This window comes from Ochotona curzoniae, unplaced genomic scaffold (genome assembly GCF_017591425.1).
Source record: "Ochotona curzoniae isolate NIBS_2020 unplaced genomic scaffold, NIBS_Ocur_1.0 scaffold_461, whole genome shotgun sequence".
Taxonomy (NCBI): Eukaryota; Metazoa; Chordata; class Mammalia; order Lagomorpha; family Ochotonidae; genus Ochotona; species Ochotona curzoniae.
The window spans coordinates 2,869,939-2,889,559 of NW_024467120.1; the positions used below are offsets into that span (position 1 = coordinate 2,869,939).

The window sequence follows — 19,621 nt, forward strand, 5'->3', positions numbered from 1 at the left end:
GGATGCAGGACAGACTAGACCAGTCTGCTGCACATACTGGTTCGGGGAGGGACCAGGCCTGGTGGGAATTATCGGGGCTCGCTTCGACTGGACTGCAGTTGCTGTTGGTGTGTATGAGGGCCAAGTGTGTGGTGGACAGGGTTAGGCTAAGCTGCAGCACAAACTGACCAGTGACTGCAAATGCCACTGTGTGTAGGTGGAGGTAGGTGACTGGTTGAGCCGAACCATGTACTGCCTGGCACACACAGCAGTCAGGCCCAGGGTCACTTCCGGTGAGGTTTCTTTGGGCACCTCCACAACTGAACCCCTGGACTCAGAGCTCCAAGCATGGTGAAAATCACAGGATCTGTGGTCTGACCATGCAGTGCATATGTCAGAACTGGACCTCTTCCACTGAAGATGGTGCAGAGGATGCGCATGGGCGATGTGGCAGTTCACCCAGGCCTGTAAAGGACATCTGGACTCCAGCAGAAGCTGGAGGGCAGAGCAAATGGGACCACTCTCCCAGCTAAGCACTGATAGCGAGTATCTAGGTGAATGGAGACTCTAATGTGACCAGCGAGTAGAAGGCCTCTCCCAGGCCCCATCCTTCCACATTTCAGACAAGTAAACATTTAAAACAAGACGTTTTAGCTCCCGTCTTTTTATCTTGATTTAATACCGCAAACCACTACTAATGGAAATGACAATAACACAGTTCATGGTGGCCTGGGACCTGCCTTCAGGAATCACATAAAACCAGTCACTCACTTCATCATGGTATACGAGGGCAGGCAGACCTCATACATGAAGGCGGACCCTCAGATTACAGCCTGTGACCCAGCAGCAAACAGCCTGTAGTACAATGCATCTTCACGTTTGTCTGAGTTAACAGCACACTTGCAAAAGGGGCCAGTGTTGCGGAATAGCATCTTAAGCCTCTACCGTGACACCAACAGCCCGTATAGGTACTGGTTTGTGTCCCAGCTCTTTGCTAATGGCCTGCGAAAGGCAGTAGAAGATGATGCAATTGTTTGTGCCTCTGACCCCAATGCGGGAGACCCGGCTCTTGTCTTTGCCCTGGTCCAGCCCCAACCACTGTGGCCACTGGGCAGTGAATCACCAAATGGGCACTCTCTCTCTCCCTCCCTCGCTCTCTCTGATCAAACGCTGTGCATCTCATTTTACAACATCTTGTTCTGTGCGCCTGACGTCAAGTGGCTGACCTTCCCCATCCAGACGTGACTTAGAATCAACTCACAACGCACCCCACCATCAAGGGCAGTTGTGTGACCTCGGAATGCCTAAATGAAGTGATTTAGTAAAATCTAAATATTAATCACAGAACAATTATATCTAAAATTTCTAAAATGTCGTTAAGTGGTACTTCAGAAGTTTATGCAGGGGAAATGGGCAAAGCAATATTGCATTAATTGTCATTTCGATGGCATATTTCCATTGTTTTAAGTGAAAAAGTAACGAGAAGATGGTGCCTGGGAACTGGTACTAACAGCACTGGAGAAGAGACACTCAACTCATCTGGCTGCAACCAGCCTGGCAGGATCGTAAAATGGACAAAGGATGATTGTGGCTAACGTGATTATTTAAAAGGCAGTTTTCACTTTAATTGGAAGTTGAAAAAAAAAACTGAAACAATCCATTTACTATAGAATTCCTTTACTTCCAAGCTGCTCGGTTCCTTCGGCATCCTGCATGCTTCCCAAGCACACAGAGGACTAGCCGAGAGCGGGGCTCTGGAGCCCACACTCGGATCCCCGGCTCTGCCCCTCGTGAGGCAATGCCATCCGCAGGCTGCAGGCAATGTCAGGCGCCCGCACAGCACCCCAGAAGGGGCACTGAGCAGCAGCACCCCAGCTCAGCATGTGACGATGCATATAAAACACACGCAGAGAAATCTTTACAGAGATTATCTTTGTTACAGTCATTTAAAACTAACAATTTTGTATACCAGTATTGATCATGATGTAAATAGAACCAATAACGAACATGTTAAAAACGAAGAAAATTACTTCGCTTTCGTTGAAAATATCTCATAAATGACATGCATGTACTAGGCTATGTTTTCAGACTTAAGACCCCTGGAGGTGAGAGGAAAGAAATGTCAACTGATTTCCCTAAGAAGAAAAGTGCTGTCACAGGATTAATAACTGCTCTGTGCTGGCAAACGCTCTTCCACAGTTCTGAAGATGCTGGCTCTACTGGCTGACCAGACATACGAACTGGGTTAGCAGGCAGGCAAATGAATTTCTCACGGATGCAATACTGTAGTGCTGCCTAACTCAATCTTCTGCTAACAACATGAGGACCAGAGGAAAACAGAGTATTCTAGCAGAAGTCAGACTCCATTCAGAACAAGCTACACACCTGGCAAAACTACAGTAACAACGGTGTTGGGCCTGGAGCTAAGGATACCTGCGGCTCACAATGGATGGAGTGCCCAGGTCGCACCCTCAGCCCTGGCCCTTGCCCCCAGGTGGGACCCTCAGCCCTGGCCCTCGCCCCCAGGTCGCACCCTCAGCCCTGGCCCTCGCCCCCCGGGTGGGACCCTCAGCCCTGGCCCTCGCCCCCGGGTGGGACACTCAGCCCTGGCCCTTGTCCCCGGGTGGGACCCTCAGCCCTGGCCCTCGCCCCCGGGTGGGACACTCAGCCCTGGCCCTTGTCCCCGGGTGGGACACTCAGCCCTGGCCCTTGTCCCCGGGTGCGACACTCAGCCCTGGCCCTCGCCCCCAGGTCGCACCCTCAGCCCTGGCCCTCGCCCCCGGGTGGGGTGACTCTTGGCCCCAGCCCTCAGCCCTGGCAGAACTGATGGAGTCCCCAGCATCCTTGTCTTTGCCAGCATTTGAAGTGAACCAGCAAACGAAAATTTCTTTTTTTTTTTCTTGTGCTCTCACGTTCACTTTCTCACTCAAGTGCTCTCTCTCTCTCTCTCTCTCTGGCTCTCAATTAAAACTCTCTCTCTCTCTCTCTCTTTTTTTACTGCTCAGGATACTCCCTGGTCACTTTTGCTACCATCAAACCCATAATTTACACCCTCTCCTCCTAGAAGCAGCACGATCTCTGGAGTCCTTTCAGAATCTAATTTCACTCCTACCCTTGCATCCAGGAGCCCCGGAGTCTCTGGCCACAATTTATCCTTTCACACCCAGGCTGCCTTCCAAGCACAGAAGCACGGGTCCTTCTCGCTCTGCCTGTCCCTGTCCCTGTAATTCCCCTGTCCACCCTCACTGCCCAGCTCCCTCTGTCTCTTCAGATTCGGCCCAGGGTCTCGGAGCCATGTACAGGTCTTCCATTCTGACCGACAATCTCTCTCAATCAGCAAGGGTCTTTTTTGTTCTGTATAAAATGCTTCCCTTATTTTGTTTATTTGAAAGATACACAGACAGAAAAGAGGCGGGGGAGGGGGACGGGGGAAAGAATGCATTCCCCAACTGCCTGCAGCAGCCAGGACTGGGCCAGGCGGAAGCCAGCATCTCCCACACAGGTGGCTGGAAGTCGGATATAAGCTAGCACCTGCCACCTTCTGGGGTGTGCATCAGCAGAAAGCCGGAATCAAACAGAGCTGGGACTGGAATCCGCACACATGTCAAGGTGCAGGGGTCTCAGCTGGTGTCCTCCCGGCTCTGCCCAAAGCTTGCCCCAGGAAGGGCCACAGTGGCAAAGCTTCCATCTTCTCATCTTCGGATCCCTTTGTACCACTGGTGAATGTGATAAAGAATGACTTTTGGTGGCGGACTAATTCTATTATTCTAAAATGAAAAATAACCAAGAAGAATCATCTGTGGTTCCCTAATGAAAACAGGAAGACTGCGTTATATGTTGTAAAAGAACTGCCCAAACCCAGGCAGAGAGCTCAGCAAACACGGCCTGTCACGCCGGGGAGGCCAGCACGGAAGCAGCGGCACAAAGTTTCCATTCTCACTCCTGACAGACTGGAAACCAGTAACACTACAAAGCAGAAATGCGTTGGGGGAAAAATGAATTTTCTTCTTCCCTTTTTGAATTAAAAACTTTGCATAAATCTCTTTAAATAGTTAGAAGTGCACATGCGACGTGTGTTCCGAGGACTTCCCGTGAAATTCAAACTGGCCGGCATTTAATTTCACCGTCACGGTCCACACATTTCCTGTTAGAGGCTGCACAGCAGAGCGCTCAGCTGGCCAACTCAGGATGCATGAGCACAGGCTGCCCGCTGGCCCCCGTGGGCACAGGCACACCTCTGGGAAGCTCCTCACACCTGATTCTGCCTGGTGCAAGCACAGCGTTGTCATTCAGTGAGCAGCAGGACAGGTAGGCGGGATTCTACTGCGAGAGCCACTGCGCGATGCCTGACAGCTGGGCAGCAAAGAGCTTCACAGATCTCCGCGGGAAGACTGTCCCGAGGAAGGGCAGTTCTGCGTGGAACCTTCCTTTGTGTCTTTTGTTTCAAACACATGTCATCTGTGGTGCAGGCCATGACACAAGAAGATTAATTCACACTCTTGATTATCCCACACTCAGTGAGCTCTTCTCTAACAAAATAATTAGCCTCAGGGAAAACAGGAATCTTGGATTCAAACTCTCGGGCCACAGGATCCCAGTTTTTAGGACTCTAGGGTACTTTAATGCTTAAACCACACTTCCGTGTGCAAGGCACTGAGGCATCGACAGCATGGTGGGAGACGCAGTGACTCACAGAAGCCATTACAGAGCAAACGCGATCCATGCAGTAGACCAGAAAGTGTCTCAGAGAAGCAGTGTGCCTCGAGCCGGGTCCGATCTCAGAAACCATCTGGCCGATAAAGTATCCAGTTCCCGCTGGGACAGCAAGACGCCCTCTCCAATTCTGTACATGCAGTGCAATGGTGAGCCGTTAGGAGAGGGTCAGATCCAAAGAAAGATGCTCAACCTGTGGCAGCCATTTTCCTGTCTCATGTTGCTGTCTAATAACTAACAGAATCTTTTAATAGGAAGTTAGCGGTCTTTTAACAACAGGTCACCTAAGATCAGTTAAGAGAAAATTCAAAGACTAGCCCTTGCCGCTTTTTCCACTTTGGTAAAGGAGTAAGATTAGACTGCCCTCTAGTGGAAGCTTAAGAAAATTCAGTAACTGTTTCATAGCCGGTCCCCTTCATCCCTAGGTGGGTCCCTCAAGGTACAAAGCACTTCAGTGTGCCTCTCACCACATCTGATGCCATGGTTTTGCACTCTCAACAGCTTTGCAGGACAAACTAACTTGCATAATGCACACTATCCATGCAAACTCATCTGTCACAAATCAACGGTTGTATCAATTCCTAGAGACCACCATCAGAAAGCTGGCATCTTACCAGAGGTGCCTGCTGCCTCCCAGGTCTATGAACACCTCAGGACCCTCAGCACATGCGCAGTGCACACGAGACAGTGTGCCAAGTGCTATTCGTCATCCCACCCTCTTCACCACAGTCAAGTGACTTTCCTCCACATCCTCAGGGACTGGTCCCAGGACCACCACTTCCTCCACGCTCGCCCCATGACCCCTGTTAGCATGTGGGCCTTCTATCTGCGTGCAATTTACCCACATCCTCCCACATTTTCGATCAGCTCTAGGTTTTATGTCTATTACAGGGGAACCGCTATGTAAACATTTGTTCTTCATTATCCAGCAAGGGCAACAGAAGGGAAAAATCTGCATGTTGAGCACAGATGCAAATGCTTTCTGAGCGTTCCTGCCCCACGGCTGACCGAACTGCAGATGTGGAACCACAGAGACACGGGGCCGAGTGCACTCTGACTCACAGCTTGCTGATGAGGCAGCTGAAATCTGAAGCAACAAAGACGCCTGCAGTGCTGTCAAACCTCACGTGGCAGTTAGGAATTGAGATCTAAACCCGGGCGTGACAGGCCGTACCTCCTGTCTCCCAGTTTTCAACCTACCCTTCAGCACACCTTGCTTAAACGACAACTCTTACAGCAACTGAAGCCCAGCTTCGGTAAGCCCGACAGATCATAATCCATCAAAGAGCAACATGAACGCACTGGCCGCTGTTCCGCAACAACTCCTGAAGGGCCGCAGAGCCAAGGATCGAACCTACTGAGCAGCAGCGGAGCGCATGAAGAGTATTACCACAAGCCCAAAGTGAAGCTGAGTTTTGTGGCACAGTGGTGCAGGCTGCTGTTTGGCGCACCTGCACCGCATATCAGAATGCCTGGTTCGAGTTCTGGCTGCTCGACTTCCTGCAAACATACTCGGGGGGCAGCTGATGACGGCCCAAATACTTAGGTTCCTGCCAGCCACCTGGGAACCCCAGACGGTATGGTCTAGCCCCAGCTGTCTTGGGCAGTTAAGGAGTGAGCCACAGGGTAAGAGTGCTCCCATGTTCCTTCTCTTTCTCCCACTCTTCACCACTCACCCTCCTCCCCAGCCTTCAAAAAATAACCTAGTGGCTAAAGTCCTCGCCTTGAATGCGCCAGGATCCCATATGGGCGGTGGTTCTAATCTCGGCAGCTCCACTTCCCATCCAGCTCCCTGCTTGGGGCCTGGGAAAGCAGTCGAGGACTGTCCAAAGCTTTGGGACCCTTGCACCCGTGTGGGATACCTGGAGAAAGTTCCTGGATCCTGGCTTCGGATCGGCATAGCATCGGCCATTGCATGAATTATCAGACAGAAGATCTTCCTCTCTGTCTCTCCTCCTCTCTGTGTATCTGACTTTCCAATAAATAAATAAATAAATCTTAAAAAAAATATAAGTCTAGGTTGCTCACAGAACACTTAGTATGGGCAAAGTCCCTCTTCACGGGAGGAAAGCTCAAACGAGGTAAGTAGCCTAGAAAATGGAGAGCTGCCAGCAGGTGGGCAAAAAGTGCAAAGAAGTTAGCTACCACTTTCGTCCAAGTTGCTATTTTATTTGTTGTTATGGTTTGGCTGTATTAAACCTTGTATTATTATGTCAATGTATTTCAGTGATGAGCGGAGACATTCTATCCGAGAGGCAGAATATGAGAAGGAATCCAGCAGGATATGAATGAACATTGCAAACGCTCCGTTCTCACAGCGCCTAAGAAACGGTGCATCACTGTATTCAGATGAATTCTGCCAGTGCATGGATACAGGAGCATCTGCACACACGGATGGCAGCCCGGCCGGCCAGCACGGCTCACAGTCCAAGTCCAAGTTCATTCAAAACTTGGACTCGGATCTTCCAGTCATTTTCAGGATGATGTATAACATTCAGCAAATAACAGCTAACAAGCCCAAAAAGTAACAGGTATCTTAAATGTGAAAGAGTAATAATTCACAAATGTCTCATCTAAGCAAACAAGATGAACTCTCCAAATAGGGCCAGAAAAAAGAGAACAGAGAGTTCAAATCTATTTGGGGGGTGACCACCCAGAACAGGATTTCAGAGTCCTTTAGCTTACATGTCCCTTTAGTGAGGAGAAAGAATTCCAGTGGACAATGGGGACCTGCACGCTTGCTGAAGGCACGGGGCAGCTGGGCGTCTCTAAACACCAACTCCTCTCAGGACGTTAGAACCCTGACTCAGGATGGAAGCAGTGTGTTAACAAAGCCTTATGTAGGTCACATTTTCAAAATAGAAAAACAGTAATAATTGTGGCAAACGCACTCAATTCGTAAAGTGGCATCAGAGAACAAGCAGGCACCAGCACTGTGACACAAAGGGTAAGCTGTCACCCGCACCTGATTGCCACTTGTACTCTCAGTTGCTCCATGTCCCATCCAGCTCTCTGCAAAGGTGCCTGGGAAGGCAGTGGCAGACTGAGGGCAGGGGTCCCCGCCACCCACAAGGGAGACCTGGAGACCTGGCTCCGGCTTTGGCTTGGCCCAACTCGACCCATGGTAGCCATTCTGGGAGTGAACCAGCCTAAGTCCCTCTCATTTTTGGTCTCTTTTAAATAAAATGACTCTTTTTTAAAAAGGAATGCAGGGCTATAGATTAAAAACCTGAATCTTCAGCTGCTGAGGAACAGAGGGAGGGCCTGATGCAGAGTATATGCAAGGAATTACACAAGGACAGCCAGTGAGGCAAGGAGGAGCAAGTGGCAAAGCAACGTCTCAACAGTGGAGAAGAAAATGCCAGCAGCCCGAGGGCTGTGTGCTCAGGCTCCAAGGCGGGAGAGGAGCCGTCACCACCCCCACGGGAGGGGCAGGAGGAAACCACAGCCATCTTACAGTGTCCCACGCCGTGGACTCGCCACGCTCCACTTCACAAACAGCCCCAGCCCACCCTCGGATGCCGACGGTACAGGCCCCAGCCTCCAACAGTGGTTCACCCCAGTGTCTTCTCTCGACCGGGGGGTTGGGATTCCGGGTCCTCATCCAACTAACTGTGATCCTGAGCAAGCCACGGCCTCTCTAAGCTTTACTTTCCTGACATGCCGAGTGGGGACAACATGACTATTTTTGTGGGGTTCTTGCCTCGTGTCCCATAAAGCAGCCCACGTGACAGGTGGGAGATGCTAGGGATGCTGCTGTTACGAGCAACAGCACTCCCAATCTGTTTCAGTCACGTACGCAAAAACCCAATTTGTGGCTTGTTAATTACTTGTCAATCGGTGGTTTTTTTTTAATCAAATAGCATCACAAAACTGAAGCAGAAGATGGAGTGTCCTCACCAGATCATGTCATCAGCTCTGAGAACTCTAGCTGCTGCTTCAGTGAGATGTTAAGTTTGCTTAGGAAACACCATTCAATTTTAAAAAAAAATCAAAGGAGGTCACCATTTTGGACTAACTTTTCACACAAGGCTATCAACGGATCGGGTTAAAAATCAAAATAGAATCACTTGTGATAAAGCTCCCTTCCTTAAGCCGAAACTTCCCTTTCAAGCTACTGTCGGTCTCTCCAAGAAGTCTGGATTAGAGGAATAACAGCCACATTTCCCAGACAGGCTATAACTACCACCCTGGTCACGGAACTTCCCCTGCCTTCATCTTTTTTTTTTTAAAGATTTATTTTTATTATTTTTTTATTGGAAAGGCAGATATGCAGAGAGGAGAGACAGAGAGGAAGATCTTCCGTCCGATGATTCACTCCCCAAGTGAGCGCAACGGCCAATGCTATGCCGATCCGAAGCCAGGAGCCTCTTTCGGGTCTCCCACGCAGGTGCAGGGTCCCAAAGCTTTGGGCCGTCCTTGACTGCTTTCCCGGGCCACAGGCAGGGAGCTGGAAGGGAAGCAGGGCTGCCGGGATAGAACTGGCGCCCATATGGGATCCCGGGCGTGCAGGGCGAGGACCTTAACCACTTGCGCCTCCAAGCCGGGCCCGCCTGCCTTCATCTTCACTGACATGGCCCCATCGGTTCTTGTCCTGCTGTTCTGTCTCGTCTCAGCTTTCAAGAATACCAACTGTGGGCTGATGTTTTGGAGTGGCAGGGAAAGCTCTCATCTTCAATGCCAGCAACCATTATGGGCACCATTTGGTGACCTAGCTGCTCCACTTCTAACCCAGCTCCCTGTCAGCAGCCCAGGAAGGCAGCGGAAAATGGCCTGTGTGCTGTTGCCCACGTGGCAGCCTGGAGGAGGCTTCCGGTGGATATAAGCTCTTTCTCCGCAACTCTGACATTCAAATAAATACATAGACTGTATAGTGAAGAAAAGCTGAAGGAAGCAAAAACAGCAGAGTTGGTCATTAAAAAAAAAAAATTGTTTATTTGAAAAGCAGTTACAAAGAAAGAGAGACGGGATATCTGGCATCCACTGGCTCCCTCTGTTGATGGCTGCAGTGGCTGGGGCTAGGACATGCCAAAGCTAGGTGCTAGGAGCTTCTTTCAGGACTCCCCCAAACACATGGTCCTAGCAACTAGTCCTCTGCCTGTAATGCCAGCATCCCATATAGGTGCCAGTTTATGCCCTAGCTGCTCCACGTCCAGCTCCCTGCTAACGGCCTTGGGAAAACAGCAGAGGATGGTTCAAATCCTCAGTAGATCTGGGAGAAGCTCCTGACTGTCCCAGCTCTGGCCTTGGCAGCCATTTGGAGAGTGAACTGGCAGATGGAAAATCTCTTCCTTAAATCTTAAAACAAGCAAACAAACAAAAACACACTTGAACACACTCTCCCCAGGCCATTAGCAAGGAGCTGGCTCAGAAGTAGAGCAGCCAGGACATGAATTGGCTCCCACGTGGGATGGTGGAATTGCAGGCAGCAACTTTACCCGCTATGCCACAACACAGCCCATATATTCTATTTATAAGATGAAGTGTTGCCTGATTCCAGAATCAGAAATAAAGCTTATTACGATAATTAAACTAAATTATAGTTTCGTGTCTTGACAACGACAAGTATTATCCTCAGATGTAAGACTGTCAGATGTAATAATTTCTGAATACTAACCCAAGAAAAAAAAGAATGCCAACATAATTCCTCCAAATGAAAACTACATAAATAAATTTCTACAAAGTATGAATTTAGCCAAACAAGGACTCTCCTCTAATTCCTTTGCTCATTAGTTTAAAGAAAGGAAGAGAAAACCAAAACGTCGAGACATCAAGCCTGACCAGCTCTAAGTTTTAAAAGCAGCAGCTTCTGGAGTAGCCCCCTGGAGATGGACAAAGCCACCCTAATTCTTTCTTTTTTCTTTTTTTTAACTTTCACATGTTCATTTGAGAGCGAGACTGACAATGTTCCCACGTGCTGGGTCCCATCCTGCGGGAGCTGGCCGAGGCAGAGCTGGGGGGCCGCCCGTGAGAGTGGCTGAGCTCTGTCACTTGAGCCATTACTTCCGTGTCCCGGAGCCTGGAGCCAGGGACTGACCCTGACACTGCGCTGCGGGAGGCGGATGTCTTACCCACTGCACATAACGCCTGCACCTACGCATCTACTGTTACACAAAGTGACCTAGCAGCACAGAGATAGTCCCAAGTCGCTTTAAGGATAAAACCCCAGATTATGCTTCTGGAATTCAACTATGACTGAAAAAAGAAACATTTCAGGAACCGTTTCTGTATTTAAATAATTTCTATCTAACCCTTGGTTAAATGGACTACAGCAAACTATTTCTCAAAAATCTTGTTGATAACTTCAGGAAATTCTGAAATTGCACGCATTCCTGTCCAGATCGCTTTCTTCCCCGAGGGCAGTGTTCAGCCACGGACACCCAACTTACAGAGACTGGCCATCACGGACTCCAGGTCGGCTAGCAGGCCGGGGAGCTGCTGCAGCTGCTCCTGCAGCTCCACCAGGCTCGTCCTCTTCTTCTCCCAGTGAGCCGAGAGCATGACCACCTCGCTGTCCACCAGCTGTAACACAAGGGGGGAGCACACAGTGAGGCCAGGCCCCCCGACCTCAGCGTGCAGCACCAGGGCAGGCCTTCCTGCGCAGGGAGGACGGTGCTTTCCAAGGACAAGGAAGCTGTTTCCTTCTTTAGAGGAGAACTGAATTCATATTCAGTTCAGGGATCTCCAAATGACTGCTTGTATCAGTGCATCCCAATCCAGGGAAAAGTTCACAAATGATCTTAGAAGTCACTTCTAAATATTCTCTGTTTTTAAGGAAACCATGTATTTGAAAATCCAAATCTGGGCGAGGGAGGGGGGGTGTAAAAAAAAAAAAAAGCTACCACTAACAATCAAAACGAAAACAAATCTCAAACATAAGCCAAAGGTGATCATGTGTTTTCCAAAAGAACTCTTCTGAAATTTCCCCAAGGCAGTTTGAATATACTGAGTCAGTTCACACTTACATGGGGACATTTCCTAACTAAGGAAGGTAACCGGTGCTCATCAGAGCATAGGAAAGCATTACTGCAGTAACAATCTAGAAAAAATGTTCTAGAAAAAGGAGCCTGGGCGTGCAGGAGCCCTAGAAGCAGGGCTGCGGAAGACCAGACCAGCCTGCAGTCATCCTCACCACCCTCCCTCAGTATTGCAGGGAAAGTGACACATCAGTTTCTCATAGACAATTGTGTTTTTTGGCCCTAACGTGGTTGGGAAGAGGATCTACAATAATATTCACGAGGAGCAAGAAGAGGTCATCTTTTGAAAACATCAGCCATGGAAAGCAAGAATTGTGAAAAACATGATAGAATAAAGGCTGCAAAATGCATTATATAACAAAATGCATCAGTGCTTTGGACTTGAAACCACTGAGCTCAATGGGAAAAGTGTGTAATTGAAAAAGCAGACAGGGCCCAGCACGGTAGCCTGATGGTTAAATCCTCGCCTTGCATGCATCAGGATCCCATGTGGGTGCCAGTTTGCGTCCCGGCTGCTCCACTTCCCATACAGCTACCTGCTTTGTGGCCTGGGAAAGCAGTTGAGGACGGCCCAAAGCTCTGAGACTCTGCCCATGTGGAAGACCAGGAAGAAGGCTCCTGGCCTCAAATCAGCTCAGCCCAGGCCACTGTGGCCGCTTGGGGAGTGAACCAGCCACGGAAGATCTTTGTCTCTCCTTCACTGTGTAAATCTGACTTTACAATAAAAATGAAAAATACCTTAAAAAAAAAAAAGCAGACATCATCCCTAGATAAAAATTCTTCAAGAGTTAAAATCTGAATTCAACCGATTTTCACTAAATCTCACTAATGTAACAAAGAGCTTTGGAAGAAGGAAGACATCAAAGCAAGAAGGAAAATCATTTGAATACGGTGCTAGACTGTTCTGGCTCCACGCCTCAGCCGTAACACATCCACCTCCCTATTGCTGTTCAGACTCTATCGGAGCGAACTTCGCTCACCTTCAGCCTCAACCCCATTCACTGTGTACACTTAAAAATGCCTGCTACCAACAGGTCCTTATACAGATCTGAAATGTAGCTTCAGAATACTGCACGATGCTAACACCACAATGCTGTGAGGCCACAGGGACGGTGACGTCTGAAGGCAGGATCTGCACCCATCAAATCCAGCTGTGATGGACAGTGGAACGCTATGTACTCCACGCTGTGTCAGGCACCAAAGATGCCGTGGGAAGGAAAGCAAAGGAAAGCAAAGTCCTGCCCTCTTTTCCTAGCATTTCTTACAAATCCCCGTGGCTTCACATTTTAAGCTCTGAAACAGAATCAAACTCTTTCCTATAGCACAATGTTATCTTGAGAGTAAATAATACCTCTTGCTTGGTTCATGGAGTATGTTTTTAAAAAGTCTATTTGAACTTCTCCCTAGTTAATTAATCTACTAATTTTTAAACTCCAGAATAAATCATTTTTAGGTATTAACCACCTCTTACTGAAAGGTAAACTGGAACATAAATATTAAAAACCACAGTTGCATCTATAAAACAAAAAATACATTCTATATGTATATATAAACATATAGAAAGAATATATCAAAAAACACTAGAATATTATTTTATTTTTCACACAGTATTTATTTTATTTACTTGAAAGGCAAAGAGAGAAACAAAGAGGGGTATATTTTAACCACTGGCTCGCTCCTCCCCAAGTACCTAGCAGGAGTCAGGGCTAGGCCAGACTACAGCCCAGGGGTCGGGAAGTCCGTCCAGGCTTCCCACAAGGGCAGGGGGCACCCACGTACTTGGCCATCACCCGCTGCCTCCCGGGATGTACACCAGCAGGAAGATGGGTCAGCAGCAGAGTTGGGACCTGACATTCCCAACATGAGATCTGGCAACCCCAAGCAGCATCGGAACCACCGTGCCAAACCTCTGGCCCACCATTTTAATTTAGAAGAATGGAGAATTCTCAGAAGTCATCCTCAGTAACGCTACAAGAACACTAAAACATTATGAACACTTTCTAGGTGCCAGACCCTGTTACACTGATCTATATAAAATCTTCTTCAGTCTAACACTCTCCCAATTGAGCTATTCTGGCTACACAGATTTATATATATATAAAATCTCATTTAAACCACAAAGTACTCCTAGAGATAAACAATATTATCACCTTCATTTTAAAGGTGAAAAAAAAATGTAGAGAAGTTGAGTCACTTTCTCACTGCCCACACAGACCTGGATTCAATCCCAAGGACTGTGAGAAGTCAACTCATGCCCTAGATGAGGGACCATGCGAGACGAATGTGACAGGAAAACAAAGGAAGGACTCTGAGAAACTGCGATGTTGCCTAGTAGCTTTAGTTGATGCTGGCCAGTGAAAGAACGCACTGGTCCTCTGCCTGCAGTGTTGGCATCCCATACGGACACAGGTTCAAGTCCCAGCTGCCACACTTTTGATCCAGTTCCCTGCTGGTAGCCTAAGAAAGCAGAAGAGTATGGCCCAGGGCCTTGGGCTCCTGCAAGCACATGAGAGATGCAAAGGCAGTTCCTGGCTCCTGGCTTCTGACTGGCCCAACTCTGTTCATCGTGGCCATGAGGGAAGTGAACCAGCAGATGGAAGAACTCCATCTCTCCCATTCTTTCTACAACTTTCACTTCTGAGTATAAATGAATAAATCTTTAAAAAAAAAATACTCAAACTATCTCTGTAAGTTCAACTCTCCCACCTCTAAATAAAGAACTGCATAAATCCAGGTTCAACAGCTGAGAATCAGGTTTTGGGAGAAGATAAATCCAGACCAAGTTCATTCAGACGAACACTCACGTGAGGAGAAGAGAGGAAAGGAGAGACACCACTGATTTACAATGTACACGAACAGGGACTCACTTTGTTTAAAACCAAATCGCTGAGAGTTCGGGAGAATACAGCATTTCATTACATCTGCAAACAACTTTGTGGAATAAGCAGTGAGTGGTGTTTCAGCCACGAGTAGCTGATAAAGCTGAGAGACACTATTGCTCGCCCGAGGTGAAGTAGTGGTAAAGCTGGTCTTTCTAACACACAGCTCAGTCCACTGTCCATCGTGGGCAGAGGAAATCATTGGCACAAGGCAGACTGAAGCAGTCCAGCTCAGCTGGCTTACACAGCCAACTCCTCAGCAACACTGGAGCTCTTAGAATAACAAGACGTGCAAGTCTAACTTCAGAGAACTGCCCTGTAGAGAAAGCCAACCCCCTGCTCACTGGCTGTTATTTATTCACCTGTTTCTTATCCTTGCTAAGGGGGTGAAGAGTTGGTGAGTAATGGCTTAGGAAAAGACTGGACAACAGAGTCAACAGCAACCACAGCTGTCTGCTTTACAAACTACTTCTCTGATCTTTACGACTGCATAGTCTGTAGCTTCAAAGCAGACGAGAATAAACCGTCCTGTTAAACAATGCTGAATTCTCAGTACTGGCCTCTGGAAGCTGATGTTGTTTGGTTAAAAGCAGGTCTAACAAAATAAACCCATGAAGGACTGACATTGTCACACAGAGGGGCTAAGCCAATAAGATGCCACGTTCCATACGGGAGCAATGGTTCAAGTCCTGGCTAGCTTCAGAACAGCCCAAGTACTTGAATTCCTGACATGTGGGAGACCAGGCTGGAGTTCCTGGCTCCTGGCTCCTGCCTACCCCAGATCTTATGTTACGGACCTTTGGGGAGCGAGACGATGTGTGGAAGACCTCTACTTTTCTTCCTCTCTGTCACTCTTTCAAGTCAACAAATAAATAAATCTTTAAAAACAAACATGGGATGTTTAACAATGCACATATTAGGATATATATTAAAGATTTCGGGGACCACACATGCTCCAGCAGGTAAAACACCTTTTTAGGAAGCCCGCAGGCCATATTGGAGTGTCTGGGTTGGAGTACTGATGCTACTCCCAATTCCAGCTTCCTGCTAACAGGAATGACGCCCTGGGAGGTAACAGCGCTAGCGCAAGTAGTTGGATTCCATCCATCCATGCATGTGGGAGACCTTTACAAATTTCCCAGCTTCCAGCTCCAGCCACTGCAGGCAACTGGGGAGTAAACCAGAGGTAACAAGTCTCTATGTCTTTCCATCTTTAAAATAAAGAAATACACAAATAAATCCTAAAAAAAAATTATCTTTGGGGCTGATGCTGTGCCACAGTGAATGAATCTGCCACACCCACATGGGCTCAGCTGGAGTCCCAAGCACTCCATTTCCAACCCAGCAGCCTGGTCACAGGGCCAGGCAGGCAGCAGAGGATGGCCCGAATCCTTGGACCCAAGAGGAAGACCCAGAGTAGCTCCTGGCTTCAGAGCAGAGAAGCGCTGACTACTGCAGCCATTTGGGGAGTTACCAGCAGACAGAAGTCTCTCCGCCCACCCCTCTCTGTAACTCTGCCTTTCAAATAAATCTTTCCAAAAAAACAAATATCTTCCTGTATCGACTTTCAGCTTTATTCATACTGGGATTAAAGAATATCCCACAGGACTTCATCTTTATTAAGCTGCTGAGATTTGCTTTGTGGTCCAATACACAGTCACACCCTTAAAAAAAAAAAATCCGCCCCAGCTACAGACAACCGCCCAAGCTGCCTTGTACCTATGCAAGTGTTACGCTGCTGGGGGAAAACAGCCATGGCCTGGTTAACACCTAATTTGTGCTAAGTATACCAGTCTGCCAGCAGAATTGCCTATTCTATTCCATTTTTCTTTTTTTAAAGATACATGGGGGTCCTGTACAGTAGCCTAGTGGTCAAAGTCCTCACCTTGCATGCACTGGAATTTCATATGGGCACCAGTTTGTGTCCTGGCTGTTCCACTTCCCTTCCAGCTCCCTGCTTGTGGTCTGAAAAAGCAGCTAAATATGGCCCAGAGCCTTGGGACCCTGCATCTACATGGGAAACCAAAAGGAAGCTTCTGGCTCCTGGCTTCAGATCAGCTTAGCTCTGGCCACTGTGGCCACTTGGGGAGAGAACCAGCAGACTGAAGATCCTTCTAAGGAATGGGGTCTGGAGACATACTGGAGTGGGAGCAGTTGAGGGCATGTTGACAGGGAAGGAATGACCACTGGGGGTCTTCTACAGATCAGACCAATCAAAGGCAGGTGAAGGAGTTGAGATGGAGTGGTTTAGAGGGGGGAACCAGAGGGCATGTCTGGGTCAAGACACGGCACACACACAGGAGACAGGGCCTGGGATAAACAGCATCACCACTACCCACCAGCACTCAGCTGGGCCTGGGGGACATGCCTGGCTAGGCCACAGTGCCCGCCCTCAAATGTCAGAACAAGGGATAGGCCACATCAGGCTGAGCCACAGCACCCACCAGAATGTGAGATCTAGATCTGGGGGCAGATTCTCTAGGGGACTTGTGTGTTTGCTTCTGTGGGACTGTAGTTTTGCTGGTTTATGCACAGAGCTGCAAATGGTGACAGGTCAAGGCAGGCTGAGCCACAGAACTCACCTGACAGGAAGCCGCCTGACACATGCAGGAGCTGGAGCTGGGAGGAGGCCTGGCGAGGCCAAGCTAGGTCAGGGCCACAGCACCTGTGGCACATGTGGGATCCAGGACTGGGAGCAAACCTGCTGGGGAACTTGGGGAACACCCCTTGCTAGGTCACAGTTCCTGACAATAGCTGGAGGTAGGGGCATCCCAGGCCAGGTCAAATAGGGCTGCGGCACTCCTCAGCATTTGTGTGGACAAGGTCTGGGGGTCGGCTGGGCTGGGCTGGGCCAGGACACAACACCTGCTGGCATGCATGAGAAATAGGACAGTGGGGGATGGGGGGGCATGCCCTGCTGGGCTGAGCTGTATGAGTGGGCCATGCCAGGTTGGGTCGAAGCACTCACCAGCACGTGTAAGATCCAGGGCTGGGAATAGGCATGGCAGGGGAGCTCTGGGGACTCCCCTGCTGGGCTGCAACTCCCACTGGTGAGTGTCCGAGCCAGAGCTGGGGGCAGACTAGGCTGGGCAAAGCTGTTGTACCTGTCGGAATGCATGTGGGTCAGACTGGACTAGTCCCAGCACCCACTGGCACTTGTGTGGTCAGGACAGGCTAGGCCGTGGCACCTGCCAGCTCACATAAGCAGCTGGCTGAGACTGAAGGTAGACCATCTTAGACTGGGCTGCAGCACCTGCTGGCACACACAAGACCTGGGACTGGGACTGGGCCTAGCAGGGGAACTTCAGGGACTCCCTTTGTGGGCTGCTGCGTACCAAGTATGAGAGTTGGGACTGGGGGTAGACCAAGCTGGGCTAGGATGTCGCACCTGCTGGTGCTTACAAGAACGAGAATGGATGCAGACCAGCCAGGCTGGTAAATGCCAGGACTGGTTGCAAGTCATGTCAGGCTGGACCACAGTAGTCCCTGGTAGGTGCAACATCCAGGGCTGGGAGTGGGCCTGACAGGGAAAGTGTGGGCACTCCCCTGCTGGGCTGCAGCTCCTGCTGGTGAGCTGAAAGAGAGGGATGGGGCTGGGTTAGGCTGGTCAAGGCAGCAGCACCCACTGGCATATGTGTGGTTCAGGTCTGGGGGCAGACCAAGCTAAGTTAAGCTACAGCACTCATGGGTGTGCATGAGAGCTGGACTGGATGCAGAACAGACCCAGCTAGGCCAAAGTACATGCCAGCACACATGAAAACCAGGGCTGGGAATGAGCCAGCTGGGGGTGGTTACTGGAGATCTCTCCGACTAGGCTGCATTCCACCGGTATGCATGAAGACTGGGCCTGCGGCAGGCATGGCTGGACTAAGCTGCAGCACCCATTAGTTCTCCTGAGTGATGGGGCTGTGGCGGAACTGACCAGGAGCTGCATTCACTCTTATGTGTTCTGGCTGGTATTGGGTGATGGCTGAACTTGACCCTACAGTGGCCAAGGTGTAGAAGAGTCAAGTCTGAGGTCACCCTAGGTGAAGTTTCTTTGGGAGACTCCCCAACCAGATGACTTGACTTAAAATCACGATATAGATGGTACAGACTTAGAGTGCATGCATTGGGACTAGGCCTCCCTGGTTGCTGATGCCTGTATGGTGCCCAGCATGCCAGCCGCACACAGGGAACATGACAGCCAGCTCATCTAGGCCAGCAGGGAACATCAACTGTCTCGTCAGAGGACAGAAAGCAGAACAACTTGGACTAGTTTTGCCCCATGTTCCTGGGCACTAATGTGAACTTGGTCAGCCAAGAGACCCAGGAAACATTTTCTTAACCCTGGTGCAACAAAGCTGATTCTCCGAACTATCAAAACCACTCAAGTAACACCTTGAACACTCTTCTCCACATTAGGGTCTCTAAGGCGTGATCAAATAACTACACCCCAACCCAGGTGCCAATGTAGTGTGACGTCAAGGAGTGGCCCGCACCCCTTATCCCACTCTGTGGATACAGGAGAAAAAAATACGCACCTTTCCCTATACCTCAACCCTCCCCCAGGCACTAATCGGAGACCCTCATGGGAGTGCATCCTTCTCAACTATGTAAACAATATTAGGGCCCGGCGTGGTGGCGCAAGTGGTTAAGGTCCTCGCCTTGCAAGCCCGAGATCCCATATGGGCCGCCGGTTCTAATCCCGGCAGCCCCGCTTCCCTTCCAGTTCCCTGCCTGTGGCCCGGGAAAGCAGTCGAGGACGGCCCAAGGCTTTGGGACCCTGCACCCGCGTGGGAGACCCGGAAGAGGCTCCTGGCTTTGGATCGGCATAGCATCGGCCGTTGCGCTCACTTGGGGAGTGAATCATCAGACGGAAGATCTTCCTCTCTGCCTTTTCTCTCTGCATATCTGCCTTTCCAATAAAAAAAAATAATAAAAATAAATCTTTAAAAAAATATATTAAATTTAAAAAATTTTTTAAATTGTCTTCAATATTCACTTGTCCAGCAGATCAAAACTGTTAAATGTGTTAGTCATTTCACCTTATTTACACTTCCACGTTTGTCTTCCTATACTCCGAAGAGGAAG

The 19,621-nt window shown here is 49.2% G+C and overlaps 1 protein-coding gene across 3 annotated transcripts in view; it reads right to left on the minus strand.

The window, feature by feature from the left end:
• The window catches only part of DTNBP1 (dystrobrevin binding protein 1), a 121,497-nt gene that overhangs the window by 77,726 nt on the left and 24,150 nt on the right, over positions 1-19,621 (minus strand). For all 3 annotated transcript variants that reach the window (XM_040967726.1, XM_040967729.1, XM_040967728.1), the window contains one exon: positions 11,082-11,214. In XM_040967726.1, coding sequence (XP_040823660.1) covers positions 11,082-11,214 — 133 coding nt within the window. The remainder of the gene's footprint in view (positions 1-11,081; positions 11,215-19,621) is intronic.